At 38.8% G+C, this 17,156-nt stretch overlaps 1 protein-coding gene across 3 annotated transcripts in view; it reads right to left on the reverse strand.

Annotated features, from left to right (window-relative positions):
- Positions 1-17,156, reverse strand: part of LOC124619699 (polyphosphoinositide phosphatase) — a 183,931-nt gene that overhangs the window by 18,052 nt on the left and 148,723 nt on the right. For all 3 annotated transcript variants that reach the window (XM_047146254.1, XM_047146256.1, XM_047146255.1), the window contains 2 exons: positions 9,831-10,158; positions 7,298-7,453 (listed from right to left, as the gene is read on the reverse strand). In XM_047146254.1, coding sequence (XP_047002210.1) covers positions 7,298-7,453; positions 9,831-10,158 — 484 coding nt within the window. The remainder of the gene's footprint in view (positions 1-7,297; positions 7,454-9,830; positions 10,159-17,156) is intronic.

Raw genomic sequence — 17,156 nt, forward strand, 5'->3', positions numbered from 1 at the left:
TATGCGAGAGGCTTTCAATGAATTCGAGAGTAAAGTTCCATGTACTGACTTTGCAGAAAATCCTAAGAAATTTTTGTCTTATGTCAAAGTGGTAGGTGGATCAAAACAAAATGTCCAGACATTCTGTGACCAAAATGGTACTGAAACAGAGGATGACAGACTAAAGGCCGAAATACTAAATGTCTTTTTCCAAAGCTGTTTCACAGAGGAAGACAGCACTGTAGTTCCTTCTCTAGATTGTCGCACAGATGTCAAAATGGTAGATATCGAAATAGACGACAGAGGGATAGAGAAACAATTAAAATCGCTCAAAACAGGAAAGGCCACTGGACCTGATGGGATATCAGTTCGATTTTACACATAGTACGCGAAGGAACTTGCCCCCCTTCTTGCAGCGATGTACTGTAGGTCTCTAGAAGAGCGTAGCGTTCCAAAGGATTGGAAAATGGCACAGGTCATCCCTGTTTTCAAGAAGGGATGTCGAACAGATGTGCAGAACTATAGACCTATATCTCTAACGTCGATCAGTTGTAGAATTTTGGAACACGTATTATGTTCGAGTATAATGACTTTTCTGGAGACTAGAAATCTACTCTGTAGGAATCAGCATGGGTTTCGAAAAAGACGGTTGTGTGAAACCCAGCTCACGCTATTCGTCCACGAGACTCAGAGGGCCATAGACACGGGTTCACAGGTAGAAGCCGTGTTTCTTGACTTCCGCAAGGTGTTCGATACAGTTCCCCACAGTCATTTAATGAACAAAGTAAGAGTATATCGACTATCAGACCAATTGTGTGATTGGATTGAAGAGTTCCTAGATAACAGAACGCAGCATGTCATTCTCAATGGAGAGAAGTCTTCTGAAGTAAGAGTGATTGCTATTCACAATATACATAAATGACCTTGTGGATGACATCGGAAGTTCACTGAGGCTTTTTGCAGATGATGCTGTGGTGTATCGAGAGGTTATAACAATGGAAAATTGTACTGAAATGCAGGAGGATCTGCAGCGAATTGACACATGATGCAGGGAATGGCAATTAAATCTCAATGTAGACAAGTGTAATGTGCTGCGAATACATAGAAAGATAGATCCCTTATCATTCAGCTACAAAATAGCAGGTCAGCAACTGGAAGCAGTTAATTCCATAAATTATCTGGGAGTATGCATTAGGAGTGATTTAAAATGGAATGATCATATAAAGTTGGTCGTCGGTAAAGCAGATGCCAGACTGAGATTCATTGGAAGAATCCTAAGGAAATGCAATCCGAAAACAAAGGAAGAAGGTTACAGTATGCTTGTTCGCCCACTGCTTGAATACTGCTCAGCAGTGTGGGATCCGTACCAGATAGGGTTGATAGAGGAGATAGAGAAGATCCAACGGAGAGCAGCGCGCTTTTACAGGATCATTTGGTAATCGCGAAAGCGTTACAGAGATGATAGATAAACTCCAGTGGAAGACTCTGCAGGAGAGGTGCTCAGTAGCTCGGTACGGGCTTTTGTTAAAGTTTCGAGAACATACCTTCACTGAAGAGTCAAGCAGTATATTGCTCCCTCCTACGTATATCTCGCGAAGAGACTATGAGGATAAAATCATAGCGATTAGAGCCCACACAGAAGCATACCGACTATCCTTCTTTCCACGAACAATACGAGACTGGAATAGAAGGGAGAACCGATATAGGAACTCATGGTACCTTCCGCCACACATCGTCAGGTGGCTTGCGGAGTATGGATGTAGATGTAGATGTAGATCACGACGAGGAGCATTGGATGCATAACAAATCTGCCATCTCCGTTGATACCTACCTGTAACATGGCAGTCAGCAAGAAGTTCACTCAAGTGTTTGCTTATGGTGTTTGTTCAACAGGCCATCATTCATCTTCTGCTCCAGTGCCGTAACTTTTTCTGTCAACTTGTCGCAATCGGATTTAGCATCTGCCGAAGTACTGTTGCACATTACTGTCAGGTACAATGGTATCCTTTATCAGATCAGCCACAATGTCCAGAGGCATTTCAATCTGAGATGTAATTGTGGCCTTGACTTGTTCTGGTAGTCTGCTGCTTCATAGTATGTGTAGTAGCTTGTCCAGGACGGTGTGCTTGCCAACCTCGCTTCGTAGGTGGTGAAGGTGTTGTGAAGGCTTTTTGATACCTATATCGCACTGGGTGAGGCCTTGTCATAACCTCTCTTCCTGCAAGGTGGACGCTCGATGTACAAGTTCAGCTTTTTGTCTGTCTCCGGTGGCGCTGTTATAACATTTTGTACCTCCGCTGCATACCTGTGATCGAGCTGACTAACCATTAGTGCAAATTTGGTATAATCTGTCATTATTCCAAAACACAGAAAACTTGCCTCCACCTGTGCAAACCACAGTGTGGGGTTGCTTGGCCAAAATGGTGGAAGTCATACTGCCAGTCCTGAAGTAACGGGTGTGTCGTTATCCATCAAGTTTCTGTTGTGCAACACAATACCATCTCTTGTAACCCATATTCTTGGGCACAATCACATCAGGGTCATCAGTGTTGCTAATCTCATAGGGACACAAGACCACGGCTTATTTTGACATGCTCATCATGAGGACTATGGATGGCAGTTATTGCATTCAACAATTTGTTGCTGTGAGTTAACATAAGTTGCTTCCAGCTATTCTGTGTAATAAACTCAAACAGGAGAGAGAATATGAATATTTACTTCCTTCAACAGTAGTGTAAGAACTAGTTACTAGTCAAGAACAACAGAATAATTAATCACTAAACCACCGAATTCATAGAGCATCCGCAACACAACAAGGAATAAGCATCAGGCAGTGCTCCAAGTATCCGGCACACAAACTCCTTGACATTTGATTGCAATCAGCTGATCGTGCATGCCAAGCATGCAATCTCATGTAGTCACCACAACTTTTATTTGGGTCAGTCAACAAAGCTACACATTTTGCCTCCTGAAGGTAAGTATCACCAGAAATTCTGACTCATAATTTATTATAAATTGATATTTCACATCACAAATATCTGAATGAATTTGTCTGTTGTATTGTTTGGTTATCTACAATCATTCATACCCTTTTTATGGTATTGGCTTTCATTGTATTTGCTGAAAAATTCACATTGTAGCTTTTGATATCTTGTTTAATTTTGTCATATATCCTTGGATATGGTTTGTAGAATAAGCTCATTGTACTTCATCATCATTATATGGGATACTATTTACTTATTTTGACCAAATTGGTATTTTTGTTCCCATTCCAGTGTGATTGTATTACACAAATGTTATTTCTGTGTGACTGTATCATATAAATGTTAAAAAGTATAAAAGAAAAATCTTTGTTTAGGTCTTTGATTAATTTTTAGAAAATAATTATTAATGATTGTGATTGTATTAACCTAAACAGACTTAATGTCATTTTTTAAAAAGATCTAGCATGTCATATGGCTCTAATGTCTTCCGTAATCTTTGTCTGTTGACCTTGTCATATGGTTTTTCATAACTGAAAAAATAACAAACACAGGAAGATCTTTTCCCCACTTTTTCGAAATTACAAATATTGGCCATCAGTAGAGGACTTTCCCTTTCTGAATCCATGTTTTTCTTTCTGCAGTTTGTTTTCTTATGCCAGTTGCAATTGTGATTTAATTATGGTTCATATACTTTGTAGATGATATTCAATTGTGCCATGTCCCTGTTATTTTGAAAATCTTTCTACTGAATTTCTCATATATATCAATGATGTTCAGCATTCTCCATTCATGCTAAATTTGCTCATAGCTTTGAATATAATCTAATAGTTGTAGAAATCTCTCTTCCCATTTTAGGATTGCATAGTTTTTGCCTTCACTGTTGATACCATCAACTTCTGAGGGAGATCTCAACAGTTTTTAATAGAACAATGGCCATGGAATTCAGCAGTCACCATGGATAAACTAACTTTATCATTCTCAAGTGCTTCCACCACATTTATATTTGTGTAATGCATTGACTGTCTTACAATCTGTGTAATGTGGTTCCTCTCCACTAGTAAACATCTATTTGTAAAAAAAAAAAAAAAAAAAAAAAAAAAAAAAAAAAAAAAAAAAAAATAATAATAATAATAATAATAATAATAATAATAATAATAATAATAATAATAATAACTGATTAACCCTTCATCCAATGTAACAAATATTCTGGCCTGACATATTGTTTCACCCCGTTAATTTCTGAAAAATTTTAAATCCAAATCTTTGCACTCCAGTCATGTCAACTTTTAATCACTTAACACTGCTCAAAGCTTTATGTTTGCTTGGTTCAAGAATCCCCTCAGAATTATCAATTACCTTGTTATTTAAACACCTTAATTTATCTTGTTTGTTTTTATTTATAATGTTCCCTTAATTTCTCAGTCCAAATGTTTAATCCTTGTTTTTAATTTGGTCCAAGTACCTCATTCATTATTTTCAGACATACTATTCTGAGAGCGTTCCAATATTGTTCTCCATCATTTGTTTGGTTTCTTATACTGCTATCTAATCTTCCTCTGAAAATATCCCTAAAATTTACTGTTTCAAATGTTGTATCTTACATTTACCCCTTTCATTCTTTTATTTGACATACACCATTTTTAATATGTACCTTGGTTAATTAAATTTTAGCTATATCAAATCAGAGACCATGCATACAATTTCTCTCTTTTCTACTTCTTCTATAGCTGATGCATATATTGACAATACTACGAAAAGATTGCTACTTACCATATAGAGGGGATATTCAGTCACAGACAGACTCAACGAAAAGACTGCCACAAGCTTTCGGCTGAAGGGTGGGATTTCAAACATCTGAAGCAACCTTGACCTCAGTTAGCTACTTTTTTTTGGAATCATATTTCTAAAAGTATTGATGAAGTTCTGAGTATTGTTTGAGTAAAAGTTATACCTACTTATTACAGTAGTATAAGTATACTATGCCAGCACTCTATAGGAATGTTGTTTACATCTCTTTTTCCATGCCCCAGTATGCAGCAGAAGAATTGTATCACCTTCCACTGAAATTGTGATTGATGGGTTTATTCAGGAAACAATTTGAGCATTCTGAGAGTTGAAAATATTTGTTGCATTTCTGGTGGGGCTTTAGAGTATATAGAGCAGATAAGGAATCTTGAATACATCTTGGGATGACATGTAGTCCATGGACAATGGATGTTCTTTGTCAAAAGTTCTGATATGACAACTGGGAAAAACAGTGGTACTAGTGAGCAGTTTGCCACAGTTTGGATTCTTTTACAAACATAACACTAACATAAGTCTGAAAGACACTTAAAGACAGTTTTAATAATAAAGTCACAGAGGAATAATTCTTTTACTATACAGTGGTTAAAATGAGGCTAGCTATTATGGGGAACTGAGTTATTGTCAAGTTGGCTCTAAAGAATTTGCTTAACAACTGAATTTAATGTCATCAATCAATTTTCCAATTCTGTGTGTTGAGAAATTCCAGGTTGAGGGTCTGTGCACCATTTAGCTCAAACAAATAGTGTAAAATCCTACTACAATTTAAACTAATATATAATTATTTTAAGATTACAAACAGTTTTAATAACATCCTTTTGTGTTTTATTGTAGTTAAAAACACCTGCAGAATCCAACAACCATATTACAAATAGTATCATTAATTTATAGTACAACACTGAAGCTATAAAATCCACGTACATAGCTGAGTGACCAGTGTGTGTGTCTTTTCAATGCTCTTATCTTGTGCATACTCTTTTGTGCAACGTGACAGGACCTTGTGCCCTAGGTGCTAGATAACTAGCAACAACTGTAGGGAAAAAATACATATAGCATCTGTATGTAGTTCCCAACCTCCTCCTGCAGACATGGAAATGGATGTTAATTGTGTGTCTTCAATGTTTACGAATCATAACAAACAGTTTATCAATGTGCGAGTGATGGGCAATGAGCTCAGACTACAAGTGGATGTGGGTGCAGCCGTGACTTTACTGAATTCACAATCTTATGTGGGTTTGGTATCTTCAGCATTGTATCCTGTTACTCAACATTTGGCAAGTTACTATAAGCAGCATAATCAAATTTTGGAGCAATTTACAGCTCCCCCTAAGCATAAATATGTGGTTTGTTCCCTGCCAAAATGCACAACACTCCCGACTGCACATGGCTGCCCTACCCTCTCTCCACCTTGTCCCTGCACACTCCCCAGCAGCACTTCACTGTCCCCCACCCCTACCCTACTATCCCTCCCTCTCCCCACCCCAGCCTCCTCCTTACCCCCCACCCAGTCACCACTCCCGCCATGTACTGGTGATGCTGTTTGCAGTGTAGCTTCAGTTACCTGAGACTACGTGGGAGGGAGCGGGGAAGGGGGGGCTGCTGCACATGTCCATGGATGTGCAAGTTCTGCCCCTAATAATTGATTCCAGCCTGGGATCTCCTTCTGCTGCTGCCATCACTACTTGTAATGTCTGCCAGAGAGGCCATGGGTGTTCCAACACTCACCCTGACACAAGCCTCAGTGGAGCATCCTTTCCCCAAGGGGAGAGGGGTGCTATAATCCTTTATGTAATAGTTGTCAATGCACTGCAGCACTAGGCTGCAGGTGTGATACAGTTCAAATGTTCTGCCAATAGCATCTGCATGGACCAGCCTCCAGAGGATCCCCGTGGTAGGCCACACAACTTGTGCACACGGTACAGCATCTGCCACGCTGTCTACTGGAGGTGTCCATTTTATAACAATAATGCAGCAGGAACTCACTCTCATATTGTGTTCATACTCAGGGTTAGAAACAGCTTGTGTCAGTGCCTGGATCATTTATATATTTGTGTCTATGTTCTCAAATGTTGTTCACTTGTATGTGGATGAAGAATAAACTTTGGTTCATCATGGCCATACTGTTTTTTTTATGTCTAACAATATGATACAGAAACAGTATCTACAAACAAAGAATTTTGGTAGGGTTTTCCAAAGTGGAGAAGAGGAACATCAATGTGCTCCTCTACTGAACAGCATTGTGATGAAAAAGACAGTTTAGATACACTTTATCAAAACTGATGCAGAAGCACAATTCTCTTTAAAAAAAACAGTATCAATACCACTGTGGGCAGCTACTCTGTCATAACCGTTTTATGGGGCTAGAAAGATTCCTAGACTACAAAATTCAAGTTTCTTACACGTTAATCTGTTTACTCTAGAATTTTCTCTAGATAGCTCGTGAACATTTTTCTCTTTGTTTCAGTATGTTGCAAATTTTTAACATTTTCAGAAGGCCAATTTCGAATACTTTCAGAAAGACTATCACTTACCTTGCACTCGATGTGGTGGAACTACTAGAGCTCTGACCAGAGAGAGATGGGTTTTTCATAGAACTTCCTTTGGCTCCCATTTCTTCTCTGCGGCGTCCTGGTCGAACACGCACAGCAAATGGACTAAAGTTTGTTGTAAAATTTGGCATAAAATCCCTATAAAATAAACACCCAATAAGATTAATACATGATAAAATATACCTTTTATATCTCCCAGATTGGAGAAAGTATGAAACTAAAATAAAAGCATGAAATGCATTAGGATGAAAAAGATGGATATTTGAAATACACACAAAACAAGAACTGATCTTTCAGCCATCCACAGCAAGAACAGTACACAAATCTATGAGGTATTTACATATACTACCATTAACATTGCACAATTCTGTCAAACATATGTAACTGAGATCAGATGACAGTCTTGTGATCACTTCTCCACCCTTCCTGTCAACAGGTTTGACCTTCTTTTCAAACTATCCATGACATATTATGGTTAAAATGGACTAATTCAGCTACAAACTATGCATAGGATTTGACAGGGATTCCATCATGCCCTAGAACCTTGCTTAATTTTAATTATTTTAGGCATTTCCCAACATCAGTGACATTATTATCTACAAGGGTTGGAACTTAAATAGTGGCAACTATTTATTCACAACCGATACAAAAGAGCTACATATTTGCACCTGTTACTGTCCTTCAAAGTAGTCCCCAGCATTGTGTAGCACCCATTGACAGTGATGTGGAAGGTGTAGTACACCGTTAGCAGAGCCTGTTCTGTATGTTGATGGTGTGAAATGGAGCAGTCTACTGCCTGTTGAATCTCTGGAACAGTTCTGAAGCAAATGCCACAAAGTGGTTTCTTCATCTTCAGAATCAAATCAAAGTCACAAGGACTTAAGTCACCTGTGACCAGCTTTTCGAAAGAAGCACCGACACTTTCTGGACAATCCACACATCAATTTGCATGACAATGTGCGGGTGCATACAGCACAATCTTTGGCTGCTCTGTTCCGTTGATGGGAAGGGAAGTACTGTACCATCCACCATACTCCTTGTACTTAAGTCCTTGTGACTTTGATTTGGTTACGAAGATGAAGGAACCACTTTGTGGCACTTACTTCAGAACTGTTCCAGAGATTTCACAGGTAGTAGACCACCATTTGCACCATCAATAGAACAGGCTCTGCTAACGGTATACTACGCCTTCCACATCACTGGCAGCGGGTTCTACACAATGCTGGTGACTACTCTGAAGGACAGTAATAGGTGCAAACATGTAACTCTTTTGTATCGTTTGTGAATACATAAAGTTGCCACTATTTAAATTCCAACCCTCGTATATATCACCCATCTTTCCAACTGTGTGAGAATTAAACTGGAATAGTCATTCTGTATTTCCTTGTTAAAGGTACATTTCAAGAAGCATTTCTGCTTTTGCACTGTTATCCCCAATTTTAGATCCTGTGTTATCAACAAGTGCTTGGGCACTGACAGCATTTACGTATGGTTAAAATTTCTTCATAAACTAAATGAAGAAACAGATGTCTCCCTGATACCTAATATCGAAAGTGATGGTTTTCAAAGAAGTCACAGCGATGAATAAATTATATGAATTAGAACGGATTGCTACCCACTACATAGAGGAGGCATTGTGTGGCACGAGTCTGCTACTCAGCATCTCCTCAATGTGGTGAGCAGCAATCTATTCTAATTCAAGTTGTTACCCCATTCTAGATCTTCCACTGCTCATACAGTAATTTAGTGATATTAAAATAAGTGAATGGCTACTTGTGTCACAGAAATCAGAGGAGAAAATGCATAGCAATAAGAAATAACAAAAAATTATTAGTAAATCATATATTTAGAATTGCAGTGGGCTTGATGAACAAAGGATTAGATACTGTGTGTATGGATATACAAATGGACAACATGGGGGTATGATAACAAACTGGAGAAACTGAAAGTAAAAGACTTGATCTTGACTGAGAAACAGGTACATCGGATGTGGGATGTGATGCCATCAGCAATACTAAAATGAATAAGACTGCCACAGGGAGATAAAAAACAGATAGAATGATATGAAATGGGATAGCAATTGTTACAGTACAACTGTTTCTCTCCAGCACGATCTTTCCTAGTCCTCCCCCCCATTCTATGTATCCTACACTTTCCCATTAATGACCACAGCCAAGACTGTTACTCATCCCTGTCAAATAGCAGAATTGAAAAAAGTGGTATTATGTGCGTGAATTATATGTGCTAGTTTGTTAGCTCTGAAGAAGGACTTTGAATGCTTAACAATTTTTCTGACTGTTCCCAGAGCCTCTTCAATTTGCTGAGCACACATATATTTCATTCAATGTGAAATTTTCCATTGCTACATTTAGTAACAATTTAAAAAAATATTCACATCATCTTTAATCAATATTTCTCCTCATTTTTCTTTCCTTTTCTTTTAATTTGGAGAAATGGGAAACGTTTGTGCATCAGACCAATAAATGGCAAATATTCAAAAATGATTATTACTTACCTTACAGAATGGCTAATTTTGAAAGCAAAAGTGCTGCACAGTACACTCAGTTCATGGGGGCGATAATAGTCAGCATAACTGTCAACAGCTTCATCATGTGGACTTGAAATGGGTACTAACTGACGGCAGCGTTTATTCACTTCTTCATATGCACGTGGAAGGAACTGCACTGCACTTGTATCCCACCACTGGCTGCGTGCACGTTTATTTGGAATGTCTAGCTTGTGATGCAAATAGTAGTCAGTTGCCATTTCCCATATAGGAGGCCGACTCTCATCAGGTACAAATAACCCCAGAAACAGGTTGATTGTATGTTGTTTCTCTGCATCTGTACATAAATATTTTGCTCTATTTAATTAAATAATTATATATCACAACTATGGCAAGTATGAAATATAGAATTACATAAAAAATACTACACAGGAAACAACATAGTGCAATGGTTATAAGAAAAAGTCAGTTTATGGAAGAGGATGAAATGAGAAGCAAGAAATATCAAGTACTCTACCATACAAGGAACTCTGTTTACAGTATAATAAACACAGATAAAAACTTTCATACTATAATAAAGTGATGTACAACACAGATTAGAGTACCAATAATGACAGGATGGTTTTCAACAAGAACTAGCAATTCATACTGAAAGCATGTCTGTTGAGTACACACAGAAACTACCCACAGAGCAGAGCAGTCAGCCTTAGTAGAGAGTAGTCCTATTTGTCCTTACATAGAAAATTTCAATATTATGCAAATAGTTAAGTCACATAACCTTCCAGATATCACAAATGCTGAATGATAAAAATTTGCTGGAGGCAGAAATTAAGTCTGTGACAGGAACTTTGACAGCCAGCAACTATAACCACAACAGCATTTCTGATAATGCACAGTTTGCATCATTGATTCCCCTTCTCAGAAAGCAGGGACCTGTTATTTTCGAGTGGACTGTAGGTTCTTGCATCTAGATCTAGTCAATTGTCCTTCATGTAGTGGCACTGGAGGTTCCTCGCATTCAGGTAGTGGTCTCACATTCCTGCGATCACTGCAGTATTAAAATAGGGTTACTCTCAATACGACAAAGTGATTTTTGAACAGGTATTCATGTACCTAGCATCATAAGACTTTTATCTTCGATTTGCACTTCAGAACTGTAATAGGATTTCACAAAAATGGTGTGGAAAACATATCTATGCTTTTGTCTCCCCAATGCAGGATCATCATCCTTGTAAGGTGACACTAGACTAGTGACATGCAATTCAGTATGTCTAAAGTAGCAAATTAATAATTTTTTTATAATTTAATCTTCTGGATAGATATAAAAATCCACTTCAGGTTGTCTGATTTGTTGCTTAGAGGTGGTTGTTTGGCAATATTGCATTCACAATGGTTATCCTCGGTGTCCAAGGTCCATCGTTGATTGGTGCCAATGATTGACAAACCTGTTCTTGAATTACTAATTAGTGATGCCACTTCCATTCTACACTGTTACGTCTGGATATCTGACTTCCACACTAACTCTTCTTTGACTGTTTGCTATGTTAGCCATATGAGGTGACTACCACTGATACAACATTTAAAAGTCTCTTGAATGCCTTTCTGCTACTCTTTTTCTGGTACATTGCCTTGTTATGTATGCACATCCTTCAAAAACAGTGATCAATAGTTATCCTTAGCCACACCATACACTAGGTGTAGAACTTTTCCAGCTTGTATCATGTCTGGGTTCACTGTCTAATGCCACCACGAAATTTTCAGTATGTGCTGCCTCCCTCTAGTGTTCAGCACTATACTTCAGTTAATCTTTGGCTGTTTCTGAAACCACTGCTGGGCTGTACTGTTCAATTAAAAGTAGACACTGGGAAAGCACCTAATGTTCATCTGCTTACATACTCCACAAGCTGCCATATGGTGCACAGTGAAGGGTACTTTATATCTCTAATAGTCACTCCATTTCCCATACCAGTCACAAATAGAAAGAGAGAAATGGCTGTCCATATGCTCCCACACAAGCCCTAATTTCTCTTATCTTGTATTGTAGATCTTATTAGAGATGCCTGCTGGTTGCATTAGAACCATTCAGCTGTCTGTTTCAAATACTGATTCTCTAAATTTTCGGAATAGTGTTTCATAAAAAGAATGTCTTCTTCCTTCCAGGGATTCCCATTTGAGTTCAAGCAGTATCTCTGTTAATACTTGGGTGCTGGACAAACCAAGCACTAACAAAACTAGCAGCCCACCACTGAAATGCTTCTGGTTCTTCCTTTAATCAAATCCGGTGGAGATCCTGGACATAGCATTACACAAGAAAGGGTTGCACAAGTGTTCTGTAGGCAGTGTCCTTTATAGATAAGCTACACTTTCCTAGAATCCTCCCAGTAAAATGAAGTTGACTATTCTTCTTCCCTACAATCAACTTTACATGCTTGTTACATTTCTTGTTGCTTTGCAATGTTACATTTAGAAATTTATTGGACACAGCTGTGTCAAGCAGCATATTACTAATACTATATTCAAACTTTAGAGGATTGTTTTCCTATTCATGTGCATTAACTAACACATTTACATATTTAGAGCAAGCTGTCATTCATGAGACCAAGCACAAATTCTGTACAAATTATCTGTATCACCCTACAGTCACTCACCTATGACACTTTCCCATACACTATGGTGTCATACACAAACTTTTGCGGAATGATGCTCACCCTCCCCAAAAGACTGTTTATAGGTAGAGAGAGAACAAGAGTGGTCTTATCAGACTTCCCTGGGCACTCCTGACGATACCTTTGTATCTGATGAACTCTCACTGTCCAGGACAACATACTGGGTCAACCCAACTGTTGTATTTAGAGACAAGGTCAAATCTCTTTAGCCATTTAATTGGATTTAGTCAGGGCATATTAAAACCACTGCTGGATGCCTATTGCACATCTGACACACTGATGCTTTTGTATCTTTTCACACCTTAGCAATACAAACTCTTAGAGGAAGGTACTGTTTGCATTCAGTTTCCATGAAGATGGTGGCTGGGTAGCCTTACTACAGCCACAGTGATATCCATGTGTGAAACATCCAATGTTGATATGATAATCCACACCATGTCATGTGCTTTGAATTGTCTCCAATCCAGACTAGAATGTATGTGACAGCTGACACACAGTGTGAATATCCTTTGTGCTAAACATTAAAAAAAATGTATCTTCATCAATATTTGACACATAATGGTCAGCACTCACTGAACTTGTTCTTGGTCAAGTCATGACACATTGGTGGCTGGGTAATGGATTCCTCCAATGAGTCATCAATAATGGCAGTTTAGCATGATTCTCCATCAAAGGCACTAGGTCATTATTCCTGAATAGGTTCAATTATCCCTATGCAAATATCCTTACATGAGAGTTGTGGCTGTTCATGGCAACTGGTGACCTAGAGCACTCCTCCTTGTCCACATAGTATAATCACAATTATTGCTAGCATATTATGTCTTTCGTGAGGCTAAGTACTGTTTAGCATTTGATTAGGGCTTCACAGTTTAACTGAGCATCCAGGCTGTTGACTAGAAATTGTTTCATTGGAAACGGGTGGGATAAGTATGTCTGTAATGGTAGACAATCACCCTGAATAACTGTTGCATGAACTTGCTGGACTAGATTCATCAATGTGGAGCTCCAATCTTCCATAGTCTATTATTGCTTGTGATGCCACAAGAAATCTCATCCAGGGACAACATTATGACTGCATTCTAGTAAAATGAGAAATTCTGAGTTTGTGTTCTGTGACTAATGTTTATTCCAACAGCACAGTTTCCTTTCGGTGAACTTATTTTACATTTGTAGCCTTCAGAACCGTAATTTTGGATCTTGAGAGATATTCTTCTACAGCTGGAGTTATGAGAAAATAATGTTGATGTGATTTCCCAACATCTTGCCAACAGTCAATCATGCAGGATTTTTGTTTCTAGTAGAATCAGCTCATACTCATTCAGTCTTCTGGAGTCATATGCTCAGGATATTAACAGCACATCACATTCTTTTGTAGAATGTTTCTCTTGTAGTGTACTCCACTGGGTATGGATGAGCGTCTCAGTGACACTTTCACACATACTAAACAAACTCATGATGAAACACTCCACTCTACTTTGGATCTTTTATGTTTCAGCTGTCTGAGACTGCTGAGTATTACTCAAGCATCAGTCAAATGAGTGTTTTATACACTACCACTTTAGTAGGTGGACTACATGTAACTGAGGAATCTTTCAATAAATATCAGTCAGGCATCTACTTTCCTACGATTAGTTTTACGTGGTGATTCCAATTTAAATCACTAAATATGCACATTGGCTGATATTTAAAGCATGTGACTGCTGTTTGGCAATTGTGTCACCATAAAATAATGGGTCTTTCTGCCTATTTTGTGCAATACATTACACTTGTTTATGTTGAGGGTCAACTGCTACTTGCTGCAACAAGCATCTAAATTCTGCAGGTCTTCCTGCATTCCACTACATTTTTCTACACTACACTGGGGTATGCCTGAAGTTACCTTTACTTGTGAACATTTCTATCCATTAAGAATGACATACTGTGTTCTATTTGCCAGGAACTTTTCAATCTAAGCACAAAGATTGTCTGATATTCCATAAGTACACTTTTTTTTCATAGGTGCCAGTGCGGAATTGTATCAAATGCCTTCTAGAAGTCAAGAAATGCAGCATCAACTTGGGTGCCAGGATCTATTGCCTTTGTGGTCTTGTGAAAAAGAGGGCAAACTGGTTTTCACAGGATCATTGTTTGTGGAATTCATGTTGATTCCTACTAAGGAAGTTTTAGGTCTCCAGAAAAGTCTTAATGAGCAATCATAAAACATGCTTCAAAATTCTACAAAAGACTGATAGCAGTGATATAGACCTATAGTTTCGCACGCTTGTTTAACCACGCTTCTTGAAAACAGGAATGACAACATTTTTCAAAATATCTGAAATGCCTCTTTCTTCCGGTGATTAAAGACCACAAATGAACTCTGTACACTCTCTTCAAACTAGCCAGTGGGCCCTATGTCGTCTTTTCCGAACTTGCCATCACCGTATGCTCAGAGCCTACACTCGCCAGTCTCTGCCACTGCCCATTTAACTGGAAACTCCTTACCTGAGCCTGTTGTTGGTTAAAAATAGTCTATAACAGTGTAGAAAGGAGAGTAAGCACACAAGGTCACAACTACAACCGAGAACTTGCATCACTGCTGCTACATGCGCAATGATTGGGTAAGACGATTATTATCTGTTAGCACTATCACTATATCCCTATTATTGTTTCACTGATACTATGTCACAAATCATACAATATTATTAATTTTAAAGTCACATTAGACTTTATTCTATGTCATTATGTAATTGTTACATAATTGTTACATCACTGTTGTTTGGTTCAGGCCTAACTAAACACAAATACGTAAAGATGGTACAAAGCCTAAATGCTTTTGACCTTGCTTGATTTGCAACTAGCAGTGTGTAGGAATTCAAATGGTTCAAATGGCTCTAAGCACTATAGGACTTAACATCTGAGGTCATCATTCCCCTAGACTTAAAACTACCTAAACCTAACCAACCTAAGGACATCACACACATCCATGCCCGAGGCAGGCTTCGAACCTGTGACGGTAGCAGCAGTGCGGTTCTGGACTGAAGTGCCTAGAACCTCTCGGCACAGCGGCCAGCATGTAGCAATTGCCCACAGTGGTACAGAGATGGTGGAGATGGGAGTCGGGAAGAGACTGTATGCATATATCTTGAGAATGGGTACAGTTACTCCTGCAAGGCTGCTGGACCCCCCCCCCCCCCCCCAAAGACAGTGACCTCTGAAGAGGCTAAAGCTAATGTGGCTCTGGTGTTAACACAAAGTCCCAAGAAGTCACTGAGACAGTACCAAAGGGAATCCAGATTATCATATAATTTGAAGGGCATCGACTGGAGGCCATGGGAACAACACATAGTCCAAACATTGTCACTGGAGGACTCTGATGTTAGGCTAGAGTTTGTTAAATTCCTGTTACAATGGGTGGAAGAGGAACCAAATGTCATAAATTTCCATAACAGCTATTATTTGGCCCCTAGCAAAAGGAATCTTAAAGCTGCAATTGAGAAACTGCAGTCAGTTTGTTCATCCCATCATCACAAAGTGGGGTGATGTGGACAATGTGCACTCTATGCAAGGTGACAAACCTCTCCACTTTGCAATGATTTCATGATAATGGCTTACATTGCTATTCCAGACTGTGTTATTGGACGTCAAAAAATTGTTAAGTGGTCACTGAAGAATCCAGACTTGACACAATTAGTCTTCTTTCTCTGGGGATATTTGAAAGAGAAAGTTTATGCCAGAAATCTGTACGATTTGGACACTTTGGAAGCAGTGAAGGGGTAGGAATGATATGATACAACGGTCTGTCAGGAATAGTGAAGAATAGCTAACAATTACACTGACATACACAGACTTTCGACAAGACACCAAGTATGTAATGACAGTATAAGAAAACAGGAGATAGGAATGAAATGTATTTTCTGAACAGTGATTAAACACTGTATTAAAATAAATTTACAGTAGTCTCTGAAAAAGTTACAGAAGTGAATGATGTGTGACACAACATGCTATTAGTCTGTAAACATAAGTTGCCTTGACCAGAAGAATACACGAACTGATACACTTGGCTTACTAGTATATATCAACAATATTGTTCCATTAAGGTTGTAGTGTACCTTGTGCAGTATAGAGGTTTCTTTAGCATGCCTTTTCATGGCTGCATGGTAAAACCCAGAACAGAGTAATTTAATACAATACTACAGGTCAAACTAGGGTCCTTCAAGAGGTTACTAATCACGAAGAGTGAAATGAACAAAGTCATCACCACCCGGTGACAATACCCAGTGGCTATGCCCTTTTGTCTCTACTGGGATGAGATGCTGCTGTTGAAGAAACAATTGTCAGAAAATTCTCATAAATATCTCCCAAATAAGACTCTCACTCTCCTAAGTATTCAGTTATTATCAGATATCCTCACTGGCATTCTCCGTACACGACGGTATCAAGGTACGTACATGATGCCACCACTGCTGTTTTCATTAACTACTGACTTTGAGATGGTTACTGCTGCACATGAAGTATCTAGCCATCTACCAAGGACTTCATCTCTAGTAGTAGCAGCTAACTGTCTGTGCTGGGACAGTATGTAGTTGATTTCACCTTTGCACCACTGGGTCTTTCTGTGGGTGACTACCTCCTGCTGGCAGCTCCCTCTGTAGTGGAACGTCTGTTTGAGCCCAACCTTGGGGTGGCCTGA

The sequence above is a fragment of the Schistocerca americana genome, chromosome 6 (genome assembly GCF_021461395.2).
Source record: "Schistocerca americana isolate TAMUIC-IGC-003095 chromosome 6, iqSchAmer2.1, whole genome shotgun sequence".
Lineage (NCBI taxonomy): Eukaryota > Metazoa > Arthropoda > Insecta > Orthoptera > Acrididae > Schistocerca > Schistocerca americana.